The 24,008-nt window shown below is 42.4% G+C and overlaps 1 gene segment (V, D, J or C); it reads right to left on the reverse strand.

The window, feature by feature from the left end:
- Positions 1 to 23,594, reverse strand: LOC115819417 (immunoglobulin heavy variable 3-33-like). The segment is given in 2 exon segments: positions 1 to 311; positions 23,552 to 23,594. Coding segments are annotated over 2 exon segments (354 nt in total).
- Positions 23,595 to 24,008: the final 414 nt, after the last annotated feature.

The raw sequence follows: 24,008 nt of genomic DNA on the forward strand, positions 1-24,008 counted from the left end.
TCACAGTGAATCTCTAGCACAGTAATAAACTGCAGTGTCCTCAGTCTTCAGTTGGATCATATGAAGGTAGAAATTAGAGCTGTCCTTGGATGCTGTGAAGCGGCCCTGCACTGCCTGGGCTGTGCTCTTGATGCTATCAGAATAATAGAAAATGATCCATTCAAGTCCTTTTCCAGGAGCCTGACGGACCCAGTGCATGCTAGTGCTACTCACACTAAATCCACTGCAGACACAGGTGAGTTTGTGGGCTCCACCTGGAGACACGACCACTGACTGTTCAGACTGTGTGAGAACAATCTGACAATGGACACCTGTAGGACCACACAGACAAATTTATTCAAAGAACAGTAACGATATGATCATTTATGAATTGCTTATAACTATTTCACCAGAACCAAGAACTCACAAGACATGGCTGCCAGCAGCAGCAGTTGTGACAGCAGAGAAAAAGAGAACATTGTTTATGCTAGTTAGAGCTGCTCTGGAGGAGAACTTTCAGACCATTGCTGTTTAAATAGTGAACATGATGAAGAATTCAGTAGATTTGCATTGGCATATGGGCGTGAACTAATATAATTAAAAGTAGAGATCAGTGAAGTGGCATAAGCAGGATATGTGAAACCTCAGGATCTACCAATGAAAATATCAGTGGCTCATCTATTTTTACATTAGATAGACAGCAAGTGCCCCCTTGTGGTCAAGAAGAGACACCGTAGACACAGTGACATTTTCTCCTGGTTTGTCATACCTACTTCAACTATTCAGCTTTAGTAGAAAGAGCTGTGAATCATCCATTTTGTCATGAAACCAATACAATACTATAATTTCCATACATGATTTTCACATTATTTGCTCATAGGCTTATATCTAAAACTGAGATCTACTTTTCACTTCTGCACTACTGAAGAGCACAACACAATCTGTTTCAACTGAGATTTACATGAGAGGTCTGCTGTCTTTGTCTCTCACTGTGACTCTCCAGCACAGTAATACACATAACTGTCTTCATTCTTCAGACGGTTCATCTGTAAATGCAGCTTACTGCTGGAGTCATCTCTGGATATGGTGAATCTGAGCAGGGACGGTTTCAGACATGGGCGAGGCCCGGGCGGCATTTTGCCTGGGGTGGCACGGAGTGCCTGCAAAGAAAAACAAAACAAAACAAATAATAATAATAAAAAAAAAAGATAGGAATGGTGACATTTGCACTATCGGTTTTCTATCGCTCATTTGCACATCACGTCCGTGATATCATGTCACGGTGTGGGTCATTCAACCATGTCAGAGTGGGTGCCCTGACTCTAGTTTGTTAACTAGGTAGGCTACTGCCTGGGAATGTCTTCCACTCAGAACTACAAAATGGGAAATGGGAAAGGGGGCAGGGTTTGGTTGACCTCAGGTCTCCCCACTGGAAGCATGAGGTAGGGGGAGCAAGGGAAGCCATCAAATAGTGCACCTCTAACTTTGTACAGTACTAATGCAATTAGTAAAATCAGCAACACTGTGAAATGCTACCAAATAAACCACAGTTCAATCATAATACTGTGAATACATAGCTCCACAGACATATTGTTGCTTTTTTTTTTTTTTTTTTTTGTCCGGTTTGTTGGAAATCGTTAAGAATAATATACAACCGGTCTGCACCTGGGGCACCTCTGCCAAGCCTCTTTCGCGGTGCAGCCATGGTCTAAAGTTTAGAGAACCGGCCTCGTGACTGGAGGGTTGCCGGTTTGATTCCCAGGCCCAACATCCATGGCTGTGTACACTTGAGCAAGGCACTTAATCCTAATGCTCCCCGGGTGCAGAGGAATGCTGCCCACTGCTCCTGCGTCTATTGTGTGTGTTCACTACTGGTGCATTGGATGGGTTAAATGCAGAGACAAATTCACTATTCACAGTGTGTGGGCAATCACAGAGATTTACATTTACGGAAGCAGGACTTTTTGCTCACAGAATATCTACGTTAATACCATCCACATTATGCCAAAAGACGGAGACAGAAGTTAACCATTGCAGCGGTAACCTAGCTCGCTTCTAATGCACTGTCTCGTTGATTTGTGCAGGTAGATATAGTTCTTTGTTTGGGGTGGATGGGTATGTCACCTTCCTTTCTTTAGCTGATCCATATAAACTCTGGACGAGAATAAGCAGCAGAATAAACATGTTCTCACTTGTAAGCGAAGGAGGTCATAGGCAGCCCAATGCACATTACTGTAGGATTAATGTTTGACTCCTGGTTGTGATGTCACTCTATTCCACCAGTCAATTTTATGTCTCGGTTGCAAGGTATGTTGATAATATTTAAGAAGAAGCGCGAAGCGTACCTTAGCTGTGCAATGTGTTTTGCTGATTTGGGAAATCTGAATGACCAACACGGATTACTTGATTGTAAAGAGGTGATAGACACACATTTTTTGTTGGTTGGGGATGGTGGGGGGTGCTGAAGGCAAGGTTCGCCCAGGGCACCATACAACCTAGATCCGCCAGTGCTGAGTTGACAGAAGCTACCTCTGTAAATATTGTTCACACAGACAGTGATGAAAAGGGACTTGAGATTATAAAGGGCTGAACCAAAGCATAACTTTACATTGTCCCTCATCTCTTGAGATGCGGATACAGTGAAAAGCTTTGAAAACAGTATGGAATCTGTCATGATTCTTTCATAATTCAAAGCTAGATTATCAAAATTCAGCAATGTTTTTATTTGGCGCTCATTTTAACAACAACAACAACAACAACAACAACAACAACAATAATAATAATAATAATAATAATGAGAAAAACAAAGAAAAGAAGAAATATGAGGAGGAAGAAAAATAAAAGAAAATAATTCAAGAAAGAACAAAGAGGAAGACGAAGAAGAAGAAGAAGAAGAAGAAGACGAAGAAGAAGAAGAAGAAGAAGAAGAAGAAATAATAGCCTCATAAGAATACCCTCATCATCATCATTATCATCATCATTGTCATCATCATGTACATGTAAACTGTGAAGAGAAAGGATCACCTCAGATATGACATGTGTGTGTGTGTGTTTAAAATATTTTTAAAATACAGGAATGAATAAATTAGATTACAGATGCATTAAAGATGAGTAGGCTGACTTTGCAGTTGAAAAACAAGAATGTTATCATGATAACAAGATATTTAGACAGAGACACAAAATATATATAATGTGATGAATTTGCTTTTAAATGAATGAATTCACTGCAAAGTGTAACTGCAGTTGGCCAAACCAGTGAGATTGTTCTCTTTCTTTTTCTTTTTCTTTTTCCTGGTTCAGTTGTAGATTATATTTTTTGCTGCTTGTTGAATTTTTGGGACTTTTTTTTCTGTTTTTTTGTGTAATTCTGGGTTGCCCTTTTTGCATATTTTCGTTGGATTACATGCACGTTCTAAATGACTTTCTACATTGTGAGTGAGAGGAGCACGGGTGCGTAAAGTGCAGCTAGTGTTTTATCACTGGAACTTTAAGAACTGTGCTTGGTTTGTGTGTGAATTAGAAGCGTTGGATGGATGTTTGTGTTTGATTGTGGGTTATTGACAATATACTCAAAAAAAACGGTATCTTCTGCATAGTAAATTTGTTTTATTTATCAATCCGAATTTGGCTCAATTCAAAAGAAATGTCAATCATATCTTAAAGAGAATGAATTTTAACCTGTGTATTTGTTGGTAGTGATCACTATTTGGATAGCTGACTGTTACAGAACGTCGTAAACAACCTCCTCATACTGTAGATCAACAAGATTTTCTCTGATTTCCCATGACGATAGCTTCCACAGAGCCGCAGATTTTTTGTGGGTGTAGTCATAGTCCGTATGCCCCCAAAAGACGCACGATGGCTTGTGGTAACTTTGGCTTAAAAAGTTTCTCTTTTATTTCCTTGATGTGTGAATAAAAAAAAGTAGGGGTCAGGATCAAAGAGACATAAATGTCGTAGCTGACTCGGATGGTTCACTTCACACCCAAAACAACGTTCCCGCAACTTTCTCTCAATGATGTGTTCAAGTATGACACCCACAGCGGCCTTTATGAGTTTGAAGCCCACGTCTTCGGTGGGTTGTGATAGTGCGGATGTAGTCTCTATGCCCCCTGGAGAAGACGATCCAGTTAGCATTTTGGTAGACTCAGATCCTGGTGTATAAATCAAATTCATTCTCCCAATCTTCTCGCAAAATTCGTCAAGCCAACTGCAGTCTTCGGGTATAGTTGTTTCATTTACCTGTCTTATGGCTAGTCAGCAGTCAACAAATCTTTGAGATGGGGTCTGTCTCAGAGCCATCAGTCTTTTTGCATGTAGAGAATGGGTGGTGATTCCGAATGGACACCCCCACGGTCACACCCAATGTTGGAGTCACACGTATGAAAAAGTTTTACTTTGATGTCTTGATATCTGTCCAGTGCATCATACCATTTGTACAGCCTGTCTATTTTCTTGAAAACAGCATGCAGAGCAGGCATGTCTTTCCAAAGAAACATAATTTTCAGGTCACGCATGATCCTCTCAACATCTATATCTTCACCTGTATTCACAATCGTGCATTCACACATATACATATAATCATCAGGATCCTTTTCAAAACGATTTGCAAATATGTAGTAGCTTTTCTGTTGTGTTGTACTATTCGCCGTGTTGTAGACATGTTCCAAACCAGCGACTTCAAGGTCTCTCCAAACTTTGTTTCTGAACAAACTCTAGTCTTTACCAAAGAATGGAATGTGTATCGTGTCCTCTGTAAACGTCTCACCAGATTCAACGACGTACAGCTTCACAGATGGCACAACTTTGTCGAAAACATATACAGCAACATGTCAGTCAGACAATGGCCATTTGTATTCCACAGCTTTGTTCCCATTTTGAAGAAAATGAATCAAACTCTCGGATGTCTTCTTTCTTGGCGCAAAAGTCATTTTGTCGCCCACCATAGTGTTGTCAGTAATAGTGACGAGGGGTATCCTCTTCACACTCTTTACTGCTGCAGATGCAGACGTTTTTTAAACAGCTAACTAGTTAGACTCAGTTGCAAACACAAGGATATATACAGAATGCTATTTACAGGTCAAGCGTATTTATTACTAGTGGGACTGGCCCGTACATGTCCTGTTTACTCCTGTCAACCACTCATGCCCCATGTCAGCCATCCCCTGGACGAGCACAAGGGGGGTGGGAGAGAGAGGGGAAAGGGAGAGTAGGGTGGGAAAGGGAGCGTGGGGAGGGGTCATGAATCACAGAGGGGTCATAAATCACTTTGATTGACAGTTTGACAGAAAGTATAGGATATATACTACTGCCAGATGAAGAATCATTGTGCATTCAGATTCCCAGTGTGGTAACAATAAAAGGAATGAATGTGAATTATTTTCTGTTTGTGAGCTTGTGTGTGTTTGTGCATAACTACATGAACATACCATTAGTAAAGTTGTAGTATATTATCCATGTGATGCGTGTTCATGCACAGTCTCAAAATGAAATGGTCCTGACGAGTGGACACAAGCAGGCTGACAGCTCCTTACACTAAAACAGAAACTGTTCAGAAAAAAAAAAAGAAAAACAATTATGTAAGTTAAAACATGCATTTCTATATGCAGCAAGATCGTTTGGCAGTAATGTGAAGTGTGACATTGAATGAACGTGTTTTGAGGCTGTGTGTGAGTTTTTGTACAATTTAGTTATTTGGCAGACGCTTTTTTCCAAAGCGACTTACAATTGGTGCATCAGTCGGATTTCTAATACCTTCAACAGAGATCATAATAAGACTGAGCGTCAAATTGCCCTTTCGCATTGCGCCCCTGGAATACTTTTACAAACAGAAATACAAGACAAAGGTTTTTTTTTTTTTTTTTTCTCTAGGGAAGGGAGGTTAGGCATTGGGGGAAGGGAGGTTAGGCATTGGGGGACAGGTGTGTTCTAAAGAGGTGGGTTTTCAGTTTCCTGCGGAAGATGGTAAGAGACTCCGCAGTCTTGACTGCATTGGGGAGGTCGTTCCACCACCTCGGGGCAATGGCAGAGAAGAGGCGTGGTCGGGAGGAGCGGCTGCCGGGTTCCCGGAGTGAGGGGACCGTCAGTTGTCCGGAGGACGTGGAGCGGAGGGTCCTAGTTGGGGTGTAAGGCGTTATAAGAGACTGAAGGTATGATGGGGCAGAGCCTCTTGTGGCCTGGTAGGCCAGCACCAGTGTCTTGAACTGGATGCGGGCTGCTACCGGAAGCCAGTGGAGTGCAGTAAGCAGCGGAGTGACATGAGAGTGCTTAGGGAGGTTGAATACCAGGCGTGCAGCGGCATTCTGCATGAGCTGGAGCGGCCTGATGGCGCAGGCCGGCAAGCCAGCCAGTAGAACGTTGCAGTAGTCCAGGCGGGAGATGACAAGCGCTTGGACTAGGAGCTGGGTTGCCTGTTGCGTGAGGAAAGGGCGGATTCTCCTGATGTTGTATAGGGCGAATCTGCAGGATCGTGTGACTGCTGCGATGTGCCCGGAGTATGTCAGTATTGTACAGCTCCTCTACCAGATGGATATAATGTATAACAGGCACAGTAATACACAGCTGTAGATTATTCCCTTGTAATGTTATTGTGTTACTGCTGGTGTCTCTGGAGATGCTGAACTTGTGTTTTAGAGACTCGATGTAGCTTAAGCCCCCATCATATCAGATAATGCCCATAAACTCCAGAGCTTTTCCTGTTGGTTGTTGAATCCAAGCTGTATTTCAACTTAAAATAAAACATAAAATGTTTTACACTCTGACATTTGCACGCAGATCAGGTTAGCAAGGAAAAGACACACCATGTTTGACAGCTGCTTCAGGTTCAGCCAGAGGGAGGAGTTAAGGAGACACTCAGGGTTTACTAAAGAAAACCTGCCAGCAAGCAGGTTAGGTTCAGAGTCAGTTACCACGGTAACTGAGCCAGAGTTTGAGTTACCTCGCTTTCTGGAATGGAAAACCCAGAGTTTCCCTCATCTCAGGGTCAACAAACTCAGTTTTCATTAAACCTGCTTTCTGGAATACTCCCCAGGTTCTTTAGAAAGGTGGGAATGGCACAATCCTAATTCATTCAAGACGGGAGTTGGACGACATTCACAAAATGGCTGCTTGTCTGGACCTCCTACAAGCTCCTATCCTAAGCATATGGTGCTGACTCACCTTGACTGTGGAGCCCAGATTAAACTGTCCTTTATACCCAGGTAATCCATGTTGTAATATAATATTGTGGATAGTTAAAACTGAGTAAGGTAAGTAAAGCTTTGCACAAATATCATTCCCTTGTCTCCCTCTTTTAACGCCCTGAAAATGTATCACTGCGTGAAAAGTGGTGTATTCGGAAATATCCGGACAAAGTAAACTTCCGCTAAACCTGCTGTTTTCTGGAGGTATTCGGATGCCCGCAGAACTTTGTCATGCGGACCTGAAAACTCCCACAAATGTCCGAATACAGCTGTTAGACGGCAGTTTTCAGGCATCCGCGTGACCACAGTCGTTAGCTGATGGCTTGGCCTTTCAAATGCTAATAACTGTCAGTGGTCTAGGTGGGACTGGGTATAGAAGCCTGCCCCCCTTCCTCACTGTAACTTTCTATCAGTTAGCCTATATGTAATATTTAGCCGATATTTTGATAACCACACAAACTTCTTAGGTGTTGCATGGTGTATAATACAGCAGTGGTAGGCCCATGTAGCCTTTAATGTCATTGCTCTGTCGTGCAGCTAAATTACAATGGACACTTCAAATGGAGCATACAAAAACACACTGAAAACATAATTTAAAAAAAGTCTAAATGAGAGGTTCATTAATTACATATTTGATGGTTATGCAACTGTCCTTTACTTGGGGTCAAAGGTACAGGGTGACCAGATGCAAACAGACCAAATGGGGGACAAGTAGTAAGTTTGTGTGGGACAATATGGGAGATGTTACTAATGCTGAGAGATGATGTAAAACTTAGATATAATGTCAGTCTAACTGTATAAGAAACACTTGTATACACTTGTACTGATAGACATCCAACATGCATTGGCCATTACAGGCCCATCAAAGGCAACTGTACTTAAGCAAAGCAGCAGGCATCATACAGCTCAAGTCTTTCAAGTTAAACCCCTGACCAAATCCAACTATAAGAATAAATAAGGCTCAAAATAAAATATTACATAAAATAAAACAATTTCAATGCAAATCTTTATATCAAGCCAAAATCTCTATTGGATGAGTAGTATGGTCAGAAGGGATAAAAGAACTTTTTCCTTTCTTTTTGACCATGACGTCGGCTGACAGCGTTTATCTTCATATCTGTAAAGTTTTACTAAGTTTGGTTTTTGTGACGTAGCAAAAAATTCGTCGGCCCCACAGCTGCACAGTTTGATTGACGGCCGCCACAGACTCTTGATGACCGCCCTCAACGCTCTCCTCTCAGCCATTTGGTGAAAGCAAGGCTTTAAAAAAAAACTCGCCTATGTTGCATTTTTACTGCTTTTGACATAGCGCTATTAAATAGATTAGAAACTATGCTCATGTGCAGGCGGGTAAGATAACGGATCCATATATTTTTTTATTTCTGACAGTTAAAAACCAAACGACTAGCGAAAATGCGGGACATTATCTCAGTATGAGGGATGGGGGACAAAGGATACAGGACTTTAAAAAAAAAAAAAAGTTTGCAGGGCATAGGAGTTTTTGTTGTTGGTTCTCGCTTGTTTGTTCGGAATGTTTCTCCTCAGTACGAGGACGCGCCCCGTTTTCAAACCACCCACTTAGAATCGAAGGTTGAGTCCTGTCCAATCAGTTTTCTGTGCGTGCGTGGCGTAGGGTGACAGTAACCAATAGCATTGTGTGCAACTGCAGCGCGAAATTTGCTTTGGGGAAGGGGTTACCTGTAGTAAGGTAAGGAGAAGCGAGTCACTGAAGGATTACAGAAGTTGTACTCCGTATTCTGTCGATAGTGTGCATTTTGAAGATGGCTTGCAAAAGAACACTTAAGTTTTCGAACGGACAGCGGAGTGGAGAGGCTACTCGTGCGCCGGGAATATCCAATTGCCGAGTCCGAACGAAAACAAACAACTGGTGTCCCCGTTAAATGCATTTTTAAGAAGATGTCTGAACAGCAGTAAACGTTCATGGAGAATGTTATTTGGCGGTTGGACAGGATGGAGTCCCATCAAAGAGGCGCAAGAGGAGTCTGCCCGAGAAAAGAAGACGAGCGGGGAATAACTCTGTTTCGGTAAGTTCTGTTTCTGTAGCCTTCTGGCTTTCGTCTTTGACTGCCGCGCATTCTGATACGTTCACATTTCTTTATCTGCTTTATCCCTTAATGTGGTTGAATTTAACTCTTGTATTAATTTTGCTTCTACAGGAAGCTGTGCGGATAATGCATAATGCTGAAAACAACACGCACAGATATGATCCACGGACAAGGTAGGACAGCGTGTTTTATTGGTAGACTATATCGTCGCGATTGTTTCATAGCAGTGCTTGGAATTCTAAACAAACTTTTAATCAATCTTCCTTTCTTCTCCGCTTTTTTTTTCTCTCTAGCATCCTGAAAGACCGATTGAGACTATTCGAAAGAGTTACCGGGTGAATCCAGAGAACAAAGAGGGGGGCAGGATCGCCACTCGAACGAGGCAAAGGAGGAGAAGAGTAAGTCAAAACATCATTTCCCTAGTAGTTCTTAGACTTTTTCTCCATTTGCTGTTTTCAGTGATCTAATTTCTGTTTTCACTGTGTTTTGCATCTGCTCAAGGCCGGAGCTAGTGTTCTTTAAACTGGGGAAGAGGCTGCCATATGGAGGACCGCATCAGTAGATATAATTTCTGAAGGGGACGCCGCCATCTTGGATGGAAGGCCAGCGTGGGTCTTCCCGCCTAGCACAGAGTTGTCTGCACTGTGTGGGGTGCTACCGAATAGAGACCACGGAAGCTGGGTTGTTCTTGGGAATGCTCAACATTTAGAGTTTCATTTATGCTCCCAAAAGCATTTGTATTATATACTATGATATTACAGTATATTCTGTTCTAATGTATTCTATTCTGTTATATATTGTACATTGATTATATACATATATATATATATATATATATATATATATATATATATATATATATAAAATTGTCAATTTATATGCCTTATATTATACTGTATTTGCTTTATTTATAATAAAATTTGTGTAAATTCATTTTTGTTTGCCAGACTATCTATACAATCTACCTATGAACATAAAACAACACCACCACCAATAATAATAATAACATTAATAATAATAATAATTATTATTATTATTATTGTTATATAAACCATATGAATTCATGTCTGGGGACCCACAATGGACCAATGGGGAAGGGTTTTAGAGGAGGGGCAAGACATTGCTCCACCAATCCAAAGAAAGACTTTTGACCAATTGCAGGATACCTGGTGGCCCAAGGTGTGAAGTGCAAATGTTCCCGTCAAAGCACTCCCAAGGGATTATTCACCATGGCAACTAAAGGCTCTAGGCAGACCCCAAAACACGGTACATATTCAGGAGTATTCCATGCCACGTAACAGAGCTGCAAACTGCCGGATACAGCCGATAATCTGTGGAGTATCCGGGAATATACAGGAGTATTCCAGGCCGAATACACCTCTTTTCACGCAGTGTATCCACTATATAATTACAGGAGAGTTTGATGGCCACCTGCTTGGTGACAGAGAGTACCCATGCCAGGCCTCTCTGTTGAGCCCTTACCCAGACCCCGAGCTGGTCACCCAACAACGTTCCAGTGCGGCCCACTTCAGGACTACACCCCGGGTTGAGATGACAATAGGCATACTCAAAGGTCGGTTCCAGTGTCTGCGTAAAGTCGGGGTAACCCCAGAGAGGGCGTGTGACATTATTGTGCCATGTGTTGTTCTCCATAATATTGCCACAATTAGAGGAGAGCAGCACCCTGCCACACAAATGAACAACAAAAACAATCCCATCCACCCTGCAGATGTCTTGGATGGCCAAAATCATTTCACAAATTAAGATAACACTACCCCAAGCAGTCAAATAAAGAAAAATCAGTCATTTTATTTGGTCTTCTTTATTTCCTACAAATGCAAATGCAACAATTACTATATTTAGATTGTTCCAACAAGTAACAGTTCACCTGTGACCATGCACCCAACCCATACTGTTGTTCCAGTGATTCAATTTCAAGATAGGCCTTTCTAATCTGCCGCTCCAAGTACACCATTTCTAAGTCAGGAGATGCATTTTTGCAACTTCTTTACTAGTGACTTAGAAAACATAAGGGTGACATTAAATTTTACAGCTGTAGATGCAGAATTAACCTGGCATTTCCTGAACATCTCACTGTGTTAATCTGTGCTGTGGAGGTTGATGGACTCTCCTCCTGGTAATGCCCAGCCATGCTCTGTTAAAAAGGATAAGAACGTGTCATCCCTTTAATGTGCATTTCAAACTCAAAATTCCACACAAGAAAGTAAAAACAATATCAGTAGCTATTAGGGATGTCCTGATCAAGTCATTTAATATTGAATATCTGCCTATAGCAAGTCCCGATCTGATACTTGTATTTTCCTAGGTAATACAGTTGCACAGTGCACATTTCAAGTACATTAAAGTTATTAAAACCAGTTCAGTGTACATGCTTGACAACTGAGTAGCAAATGCATTAAGGAAAAAATTGCCTCCTGCCTAGCCTTATTTATTTTTTTTTTTATTACTTTTTTATTTTACAAAATAACAAAGTAAACCTTCTTGTAAAGCTCTGGTAAAGCAGTGTCTGAAATGTAGTGTCAAGAGGGTAAGGTGTGCTGTGGGAGTTATACCAGAAAATATATGCAAGTGTTCAATTTTACTTAATCTTACAATAATTCAAGTGGTTAAGCTGTCTAACTGTCAGTTACTTTGATACTTTTTCTGAAAACCTCTTTTTTTGTATGCTATTGTAACGGATCTCTTCTCTTCCAAGAAATGGAAGCAAACACGAGACTGGTTCTATCTGTTTTTAATTCTGGAAGGCAATTAACAGAAAATTTTAATTTCTTCAAAAAGACAATGGCGTGTGATTACCGCAGACCCGCAGCAAGAGGAATTCTTCTACTGGGCGTTTTCCCACACACACATACCGAACGACAACGACAATCATACACTCGACTCAATCCACAACAACACAAATTCAATGCCAGAATACAGAAGAAACATTTTTTTTTATATAAAACACAGAAACACTCTTATTACCAGCCTATACTAGCTTGATACATTCGCTAGCATGTTACAAAAATGTAAAGAAACTATATACATGAAACGTACCTGGAAGGCAATTAACAGAAAATTTTAATTTCTTCAAAAAGACAATGGCGTGTGATTACCGCAGACCTTGAGTAGACAAAAGGGGGAGAGAACATAAAACACATGCACTATAAAACAAAATCAATCACTCATTATACTAGCAAAGCGAACGGTCTGAACAAAAATTTGGCGCCAGTTAACTACACACTAAATTGTAAAATGAAAAACGCCCATGAACTTGTAACTATCTAACAAAACATTACTTTTATCTTCAATATATTTGCTAGTATAACCAATGGTCAAAGTGCAGTGAAGTGTTTAGATTATAACATATTATTTCTCAAATTCTTATAAAAAAACGAAATGAGGAGAAATGCATTAACGTACCCGCAGCAAGAGGAATTCTTCTACTGGGGTACGGCAACTCAGAGGGACCAAAATTAAACAATCTGCGGCAAGTCACACACTACTAGGGGGCTCTTAAACACCATTTCTTTATGCTTAACTCTATGAAATTTATATAGCAAATTGATAATAAATATTTACTTCATTTACTTCACTCCGTTACATTCACCCCCACTGAATTTCATAGAACTTAAGCATCATGGGTATGGTGCTAACTGAAAGCTCACAAACACACTTATTGTCACAAAACAGGGTCACCAACAAACAACAGGACAGCCAAACCCAAAGTTATCCCATAAGGATGAAGTGGTGAAAGAGTAGCGCTAACCTCCCACACCAACTACTGGCAGCAGGATGCCATCATACACCCCACAAGACCCGTAAACACAACACAAAGTCATAGTACATAGTCAACTGACTTAGAGGGGGAAACAGAATCCCCCATAGCGTATTTGTCTTGGAAAAAAAAAAAAAAAAAAAACTAATCAACAAAAAGACTTGCCTCCAGGTCCCTGAAAACACTAAACATTGACCCATAACCAGCCCAAACATCATGTAACCACAGTGTAATGTTCTAATACTGAACTAAGAGGAATTTGCTTTCTAATCTCCGAAAGCTGAAAACATTGACCTACGAACGGCCTGAACATTGTGTTTCACATCCGAAAAAATACCCTGTCCAGATATGGTGTATAGCAGTCTGTTAACAGGTCTAATAATACGACCAAAACGGGATCTGACTTGCATAAGTGTGTTGGGATTTGGCAGATTACTGGTAGTGTCAGCTGCATGTGTGTCAGTGCACGGAGTATGAAGTTCATCAGACTGTGCAGGGACAGCAGAAGAGGTTCTCTTCTTGGTTGGTTTCGCAGCACTTCTAGCACTATCAGTCCGAACCTCGGGTCTCGAGCTACTAGACTGAGCTGGGGGTTCACTACAAGATGACACCGTTGGACTAATCTGAGGCAAAGGGGTTACTGAAACTTCGCTCGCCACTGGCTCAGCATTCTCAGACTGGGAACCAGCAGTAGGCAACTGTGTGACCCAACCCAAGGTCCTCTCATCGGAATCCAGCTCTGGGACAGGTAGGGGAGCACATCCATTCACAGAACCAGCGTCAGAACCCTCAAGTGTCGGTGAATGTTCTCCTGCTGATGCTGCCGTTACCGCACCATCATCGCCGTTCCTCGAGACATGGTCATTTCCAAATCCCTCAATATTAAACACCTCAACTGCACTGAGAGGGGGCACCGCTGTCGCTGTAGTTAATGAAGCAGCTGATGGCACATCACTGCAGGACCTTGAGGTAGGTTTAGACAGTGCATTCCCCTCATCCACTGGGAGGAAGTTCACCAACATCAATAAATTCCAATGGACCACCTTCTCCTGGTCTGTGGCCGAATTACGGATCTTGTACGTGTGAGTATCAGCATTCCGGTCGACGACAGTGTACAGTGTCGACTCCCACCTGTCAGCAACCTTCCTCTTACCCCTCTCCGTCTTGTTCGCCAGGAGGACCCGATCGCCTACATCAATGGTAAGTCCCTTCACTTTCCTGTTGTAGAGTGCTCTTTGTCTGCCCTGCTCTTTAGCTGCATGATCTTGTGCAATCACCAGTGCCTCTTCCAGGTCCTTAGTGAGAGATGCCACATACTTGTCATAGCTGGTCACAGCTGGATCACTCAATACCGAACGGAAAAGCACATCCACAGGGAGACGAGGCACCCTCCCAAACATCAAATAGAAGGGTGCATACCCTGTTGTCTCATGGATAGTACAATTATACAAAAACGTCAGTGTCTGTAGACGTCTAGGCCAGTCTCTCTTCACGTCTGGGGACAGGGCACGGATCATACTGCCAAGAGTTCTGTTAAAACGTTCTGCACTTCCATTCCCCATGGGGTGATAGGGAGTGGTGTGTGATTTCTTCACCCCAGAAACTCGGAGGAGTTCACTGACCAACCGGCTCTCAAAACTTGCTCCCTGATCGCTATGGATCCGTTCTGGGAAGCCAAAAACGCAAAAATATTTGTCCCAGAGAACTCTTGCGACTTGCTTTGCAGACTGATCTCTACACATAAACGCTTGAGCCAGCCGGGTAAAATGATCAGTCACTACTAAAACATCAACTGATTTGTTACTTGAGTCTTCTGCCGACCAAAAATCAATGCAAACCAGCTCCAGCGGCCTGCTAGACACAATGTTTTCCAGGGGAGCTCTACCCTCAGGTTCAGCAGCTTTACTCACAATGCAACGTTGGCAGTGGCGTACATACTCCCGCACATCTCTGTCTAGGCTCAGCCAGAAAAAGCGTTGCCTTGCAAGGCCCAGACTCCTGATCTGGTCCTGGTGTCCAGCAAAATCATGCACCCCCTTCAGCACCTCAGGTAGAAGTGACACAGGAACCACAAACTGGAAGCGTTTTGTCCTTGACACTTGACCACGAGATACTCTGTACAGAATCCCATTTCTCACAACAAATTTCTCCCAGTGCTTCAGGTAACGAACAACCGCCACCGGCTCTTTCACCCTCTCCCTCCTAGATGGTCTCCGACGTCTCTCTACATAATATATAACTCTCGACAGCACTTGGTCACTAAGCTGCCGCTCACGTAGCTCTCGTTCTGAATAAGCTGGCAAAGAATCCTGACCTGGGGGCACCATTTGAGGGAGATGATTTAGGACTGACACTGCACGAGTCCTAGCACCAGCTTCCCATACCATATGTGAATCCAAGACAGCAAGGACATCGCTATTGCTCAAAGATAACTGCCTGGCATGGGGTGGATCACACACTAACTGAGTATGACTGATGTCATCTGGCCTCCTATCAGAGTCACAAGACCTTCGAAAAATATTCTGAACAGAAGTACTAGACACCTCTTTTACTTCAGATAGGAGAGCCTTGTATGGTTCCCGGAGCAACCTAGAGCTGACACTGGATTTGACAAAAGGCACACGACTCAGGGCATCTGCAACAACGTTCTGTGGGCCTGGCACATATTTAATATCAAAGTTGTAGCTCGCCAGCTTAGCCACCCAGCGCTGCTCACAACAGTCAAGCTTAGGTTTTGTCAGTATGTGAGCTAGCGGATTATTGTCTGTCCATACTGAGAACATGTGGCCCTTGAGCCAATGGCTGAATTTATCACATACCGACCATTTCAACGCTAAAAATTCCAGACGATGTGCTGGATAGTTTCGTTGTGACTGGGAGAGAGACTTACTGGCAAAAGCAATAGGCCTGGCCCTCGTTTCCCCTTCCTGGACCTGTGAGAGGACAGCACCAATACCATCTAGAGAAGCGTCCGTTGACAGAATGAAAGGGAGGGTGAAATCGGGGTGAGCCAGGACAACAGTGTCAACCAGAGATGCCTTCAGTCTTTCAAAAGCCTGCTGTCGCTCAGGGGTCCAGTCACCAGGTTTCAACTTCCTGGTCTGAGGCATTGTCAACGACTTCACACCATTCCGCCCTCTTCTCTTCTGACCTTTTAGAAGGTCAAAGAGCGGCCTCGCAATGGCTGAGTAGTTAGGGACAAAGTGCTGATAATAGTTGACCATCCCAAGGAAAGACCTAATCCGTTTCTGTGATGGCGTCACTCCGTCAGATTCCATTAAATCAGAGCTACTCATCTTTGAGATGCTTTCCGTTTTACTTGGATCCGTGGATACGCCAGTGTCATCAACAACATGACCAAGGAACTGCACAGACCGTCTTAGGAAGCAACACTTCTTGGGAGCTAGCTTGAGATTATGAGTGCGTAGTCTATCAAATACCATCCCCAAACGATCTAGAGCAGTCCTCTCATCAGGACCAAAAACAACGAGGTCATCCAAATAACATAATAAACTAAGGAAGTTTTGGTCACCGAATATACTAGTCATCATACGCATAAAACTACCCGGACTGTTACAGAGGCCCTGAGGTAGTCGGTTGTATTCGAACAAGCCCATAGGTGTAGTGAAGGCTGTGTACTTCCAGTCATCCTCATGTAATGGCATGTTGTAGAACCCGGACGTGAGGCCCATTGTGCTGAGAAGCGTGTTGCCTCCGAGCGCCAAACAATCAGCCTGGTGGGGAAGAGGATGTGCATCTTTCAAAGTCCTCCTGTTCAACCAACGAAAATCGGTGCATACACGCAGGACTCCATTTTTTTTACACACAAGTACTAAAGGAGATGCATACTCACTGGAAGATTTTCTAATGATCTCTTTTTCCTCCATTTCAGATAACACTTGACGTAGTTTCTGGTACTGACTAGGGGCTACTCTCCTGAATGGGAGCCTGAATGGTCTAGGATCTGAAAGATGGATGCGGTGAACAAACTCCTTAGCATTACCACAGTCGAGGTGACCACATGCGAAGATGTCCTCATATCGCACAATTAAGTCAGTTAACTCCTGCTTATACTGCTCAGCTACCTCACATGAGTTTATGTCTAGCTCATTGAGACCAATCGCCTTCAGCCTCTCATCCACAGAAGAACCATCATCGGCACTCTCAGATACACCAATGGGATAGCTAAGTATTGTGGGCAGAGTTGAGTTAAGATCATCAAGATCCTCAAGTGCGATACAAGGGAACAGGTCTGCTAGTTTGGCATTGCGTCTCAACAACACTGGGCTGCCTGATGTGTTTATCAGTTTCAAGGGGACCCACCTGTCACCCCATAGAGATGTGACAAGTCTGGCCACCATAACACCCCTAGGAGCGGAACGGGATGACGTTGGCTCAGTCAAAACTGCACTGCCTGGAGACACATCAGCGCACTTGTGAAGCTTCCCCCACACCAGATACTCACGTCCAGGCTCGAGACACACAGCTGAATTACATTTAACAGTTCCAATTTTTCCAGGCACATCTTCCCCCCTCCAACGGATCAGACCGGCAAGCATGGATAAAAACCGTTCACACTCAGGATCACTGGAAGCGGGAGATGATACAGCTCTCCAGAGGTTATCACATTGCTTAGACTGACGGAGGATGTGCTTGATGACATTAGTGCTGAGTATTAGCTCGTCATGTTGGCCAGGAACAACCAAGGTAGGCACTAACATTTTAAAGCCATACACTTCCATTAATAAATTAGATGCTGACTTTGGCTTGACACACCGCCCCCCACAACCTACAAGAACCACATCAGTGTCAAACTTGCTTTGATCATCGACAACACCTGCGTCTTTTAATTTTATCTCAGCAGCCTCACTAATAGTGCAAGCCATTGATCCACTGTCCAACATGGCACCCAATGTCACCACACCACCGATTCTTACAGGTGTGTAGAAGAGGCTATCACTCCCTCCCACAACATGCATATTCTGATACACGATAGCTTCTGAATCATCAGAGCAACTCTTAATCGAAATGTATGTTTTCTCAGAATCTGATTCACCAATAATTTGGGAGTTTGAGACATGACACGTACTGCCTCCCACCAAATACGGGTCAGCTAGTTTTCCTCAAGCGTCGGCTGGATAGGAGACTTTTTTGGACAGTTACGCTTTGTGTGACCAGGAGAAAAACAAAGAAAACACAGTCTTTCTGACATGCAATGTGTGGTAGTGGCATGTGTACTGTCACCACAAACACGACAGGTGTTCCCACCATGGCCATGCTGAAACCTCGAGCGGCTCCTCAGGTCAGCAACATCACGCTTTGGAACCCTCTCCATGAGCTGTTCAAGCATCTCCATCACGCGCGTCAGTACCTGACCTTCAGACTGCTGTGTGCGCTGCGCTATAGCTGGTGAAGGAGACCGGCAGGGAAGATGACATGGCTGACTCTGAACTGGAACAGGGGCAGGTGGGAGATCGGGCTGGTGACACACTTGGCTGATGACTGGAGGAGAAAATAATGAGCATGGAACAACACACTGCTCTGGCATATTCTGACCACCCAAGACTGTGTCAGGTTCTGTACTAAGCAATGAAGTGGTATGGCTCCTCAGATGGGTACTGACACCCCCACCGCCTCTATGTTCTCTTTGGTAGTCATCGATCCTTCCTTGTATGTCCTTCGCGCTCCATTCATGAATAGGTTTGCACTTAAATATGCTGGCTAGATCGGGATCAGGGCAATGTTTGACATACATTCGGGCCACCTCCCCGCTTATGTTCTCCATCCGTCTCCCCTGTCTACAAAGGCCCTCATCAGCAAGATCAGCTGCCTTATTTAACCGAATCCAGTAATCAACTGGACCCTCTCTGGGTTTGGGAAGAGTGGAATAGAAGTCTGCAAGCGGGAGACAGGACGATGTCTCACTAAAGTACTGAAGCAAAACACTGTAAATCAGCTCAGGGTTCTGTTTGACATCAAGCGTGTTATCACTACGAAGACTAATTCTAACAATGTCTTTTGCCTTTCCTGCTAGCCTGCTCATTATTTCCTCAGCTTGAATCAAAATGGGGCATTTATGCTTACTGATGCAAGCTTTGGTCTTGTCAATCCATTCCTGGATGGTACACTTGTCAGAACCATCGCCCCGAAATGTATCGTGCTCAGACTTCAAGTGCACTGTTACCTGTGGCACCTCTTGTCTAGACAGCTCTGTCGGAGTGTAACTGCATGTGTTGCTCTGGGTTTCACTATTCGCATTAACCACACCAGCTGACATAAGTTTAGCTACTATTGACTCGCCAATTTGTATGCCTAACTGGCTCACCATACTAGTGAGGTGGTGGAGGGTAGCTGTATCATCACTGGGTGTTGATGTGAATGGGCTTTCACTCACAAACCGCCCAACAGGAGTACTACCCGGGACTTGACCTAACCCCGTACCCCTACCGACATCAGCAACTGACTGGGAATGCCCAAACCTCCCTCTGTCACCCTCCCTAGCAACACTGCTCTCACTATGGCTGCTTAACCATCCACCCCTCCCCCCTGGTAAGATTGGAGATCCTAGACCTGTCATATCTAAACCAGTGACACGCTCAGGTAGCTTGGCCATTGCACACACATACACAAAAAAAACAAAAAAACAAAAAAAAACAAACAAGCAAAAAAAAACAACGAAATGAATAAAATAAAATAGATACAAAGATTGTCAGACCGAATACAAAATGAAATTCTAAGACAAAAGTACTAAATCAGGAAATTAATCACTGTTCTCAATTGTGCACAGTCCTCACACACAATGACAAAATGGGTCTGACCACAACGGTGAACCCGACATCCACGCAGCAACCACGGTGATCGGCATCGAGCTGATCGAGATGATCCAAAGGGTCACGGCACCAGTGTAACGGATCTCTTCTCCTCCAAGAAATGGAAGCAAACACGAGACTGGTTCTATCTGTTTTTAATTCTGGAAGGCAATTAACAGAAAATTTTAATTTCTTCAAAAAGACAATGGCGTGTGATTACCGCAGACCGGCAGCAAGAGGAATTCTTCTACTGGGGTACGGCAACTCGGAGGGACCAAAATTTAAACAATCTGCGGCAAGTCACACACCACTAGGGGGCTCTTAAACACCATTTCTTTATGCTTAACTCTATGAAATTTATATAGCAAATTGATAATAAATATTTACTTCATTTTCTAACTCCGTTACACTATCGTTATTAATCCTTAGCATTAGTTAAGCGACTGTATTGCTCTCTGTGGTCATTAGTTTAGGCTAACTCACATACATCTCATACAGCTAAAGTGTTAGGTGTTTCAATTTTGAAATGATACCTTGGTTGTTATTAGTAGCCATGAGGATTAACGTTGTGTGTATGTATATGTGTGTGTGTGTGTGTGTATGTATGTATGTATGTATAGTACAGTAACGAAGTACATTTACTTGAGTACTGTACTTAAGTACATTTTTTGAGTATCTGTACTTTACTTGAGTGTTATTTTTTTTTTGAGAACTTATTACTTTTACTCCACTACATTTGAAATACATATATTGTACTTTTCACTCCACTACATTTCTATGACGTTTCTCGTTACTCGTTACTTTAACGCATAGCTTTGAAGTCAGCGGACGAATTTTCTTTTCTAAAATGCGATAGACCATATTGTGTCCATGTCTGAGATTTTTGAAATCAATTGGTTTCCAGGCTAATTGCTTCCCGTATGCGTTCGCGCGCTGTGTTCGCCTAACACTTACAATCATTTGCCACAGTAGATATGAGATGTGACTTGAAAATTGCGATTTATATGTTTGTGAATGTGTGACGAATCTGGTGACAGAGGCAGACCACAACTTCTACTGTTAACACAGTGTGTGAACACGTATGGAAACCAGTTGGCTTGAAAACTATTTGGGGCATAACACCATTGATGGTCCTGTGTGAATCCACTGCTGACGCATACTAATAGTTAGCTAGTGAAAATGCCGAGTTAGCGTTACTGACAAAATCCTTTCAGAAATACATGTTTTAATCTTGTCTAGTAAACACAGTGATATTTGTAAGGTCAGCGGTTTTACGTAGGACCCGGTACCAATAAGATGAGGGTGGGGACGGGAATCAAGCGGTGTCGATGGTCATCCAGCTGTTTCACATTTCAGACAAAGCTATGTAGTAGAAGTAAAATTAACCTAGGGCCAATCTGAGTTAACCTTGTGCCTGTTTAACTGAGGCTATACACTGTCTTTTCTAGAGGAAGCATTTGGTTCAACTGTGTTTCTATAGGCTTTGTAGCATATTCCACAAGATTTTTATTCTACAGGTTCTACAAGCAAGTCAGTGCTTTCAGTAGGTTGTTTCAGAGTCATTAGACTCCGTAAATACATTGTTGCAACAATACAACAATGCGATGACATTAAAAAGAAAATGTACTTTTGAATACTTAAGTATTTTTAAAAGCAAGTACTCCAGTACTTTAACTCAAGTAAAAATTGAACTGAACAACTTTTACTTGTATTGGAGTAATATTTGACCAGGAGTGTCTATACTTTGACTCAAGTAACGGAGCTGTTTACTTTGTCCACCTCTGTGGGGGGTGGGGGGGGGGGGGTGTCACAATGGGAAGACACAGTGCATTGAACACAAATAATATGCCAGTGATACAATATAAGTTTGACAGTGGGAACAGAAAAAAAAAACAGTAAAAACTAAACTGTGTATGACAGTAGACAGTGTGTAAACAAAACAGGTACTGTGCAAAAGACAATGAGTGCAATATAATAAATAAAGTGTGTGTTGTAGAAACTGTGCTCAGTATGTAAACATTTACAGAGAGTGCAGCATGGTATGTACTTGGGTAAACCAGCCACAGTGTGCATGTGCTGAACACTAGTTGCATTGTATCCTTTACAAAGTGGCTGTGTATGTATGTATGTATGTATGTGTATATATATATATATATATATATATATGGATGAGCTCCCTCCATGGTTGCCTTCAGCCACTGGTTGCCCAGTTTTATGGCTCAGAGCCAGCTCCTCTGCCTCTAACCCTAACCCAACCCTAACTCTGACCCTAACCCTCCAGCCATTTTGTGGGCCTCTTCCCTTTTTTTGTTAGCTGGATACAACTCAAATGTTAATCTGCTAAGCAGAATATTAGGTGAGAGGACATTTATGTGTCTTAAAACAGCATTCTGTTTGGGGTTAAAGCTACTCCAAGTTGAAATAGCCACTGAATGATATTTACTTTGTTTAATATGTCAAATATGATTAAAACCAAAATGAGGTACAATCACGAGCTTATAGGCCTTAGCAAAATATGCCGTTTCTGTTTGAACTATGTTTTTATATTTAATTTTCAGCGGCTGCCAAGTGTGCTTTGCGCCCATGGGATTGCACCTAAAAGAAAATAACACCAATAACACCACTTCCACCTGTGATATTAAAAGAAGGTGTGGTTAAATGTTAAATGAATAGACTACTGCATTCAAACTCATGCATTGGCTTAAGCAGTAATTCTCTCCCATACCAATTGTCTCTCCTTTGCCGATGCAGCTGTGTTGCCTTTTTTTTTTCCTTCTTCATCTTTTTTTTTTTTTTTTGAAAATGTGCCCATACTCACCATAAGCACGTATAAGAATTTCTAACAGCAGCTGGGTGAAGTAAGTCGGCTTTTGTTTTGGCTGGTTGCCATGGTGAATCGTAGTATCAGAGCTCCATTGATGATGGGTTTTTATAATTGTCATGCACGCGCTTAACTCAAAATTAACATACTCAGAGTTATTGTGGTTTATTGGCAATACATAGAAAAATGTGTCTCTAGTTTCTGTGTTTACTGAAAAATACTGGGAAAAATACTGGGAAAATCCCAGAAAAGTTTGGGAAAAATATTGGACATATTAATGTATGTTACAACAAGGTGATGCGGTTCATTTATTTTCTGATAAGCCACACTTTCTTTCCTTCTTTCTTTCTTTCTTGGGTGAGCATGAAGACTACAGTTTTGGGGGAATGTAGTAACTACATACATGAATATCTGTTGGCTACACTTATGTTTTTTTACAAGCACCTACATAGAGGTTTCTGTATAGGACAGCAACTACCTCATAATACTGTGTGTATCCGGCACAGTAATACACAGCTGTGTCTTCAGTCTGTAGATTATTCCCTTGTAATGTTATTGTTTTACTGCTAGTGTCTCTTGAGATGCTGAACTTGTTTTTCAGAGACTCTTTGTATTCTGAGCTCCCACCACTCCAGATAACTCCAATATACTCCAGAGCTTTTCCTGCTGGTTGTCGAATCCAAGCTGTAGCATAGTTAGTAACTGAATATGAGACCTTGCAATTGATGGTCATTTCCTGCCCTGGATGAACAGTCTGAAAGTCAGGCTGAATCAGCTCATCAGAGTGGACACCTGGAAGAGATTCAATAATTTTTTACAAAGACATGACATGCTGGGTCAAATACACTAATTTGTCAGGAAAATGAACAACAAAATACAGCAGATTTCATTTCTGTAATTAAACCAAAGACACTCACAGGATGTGGCTGCCATGAGCAGCATTAGAGACACAGAGAACATGATTGGTCTTGAAGCTCAACTTTTGAGAATGTCTCCTGTAGAGCTCAGAGGCTGTTTAGGATTTAAATAGAGATTGGTCACATGAGAAAGAAAGAAGGAAAATTTGCATAGAGGTTTCACCAATGTGCTCCTCATTTTTTGTCCTTGTGGGGAAACAAACAAACAAAAAAAAAAACTGTCATTTTAAATTCTAGTTTAATTCCATTTCCAATGCAAAAGAGTGAGATGAATTTTTTCCCCCTTACATGTATTTCCTCAATTTCTGTGAAGGCCAGACTAATATCTATGAGACGTTTCAAGTGGTTTAAATTCTGTTCACTTGTTTAGAAAATGCAAAAAAAAAGAAGATGCATCACTGATAACATGCAGTATCATCTAAGGATGGATATCGCCCTCTGCAGGTCACAAGACTCT

The sequence above is a fragment of the Chanos chanos genome, chromosome 8, assembly GCF_902362185.1.
Source record: "Chanos chanos chromosome 8, fChaCha1.1, whole genome shotgun sequence".
Classification (NCBI taxonomy): Eukaryota; Metazoa; Chordata; class Actinopteri; order Gonorynchiformes; family Chanidae; genus Chanos; species Chanos chanos.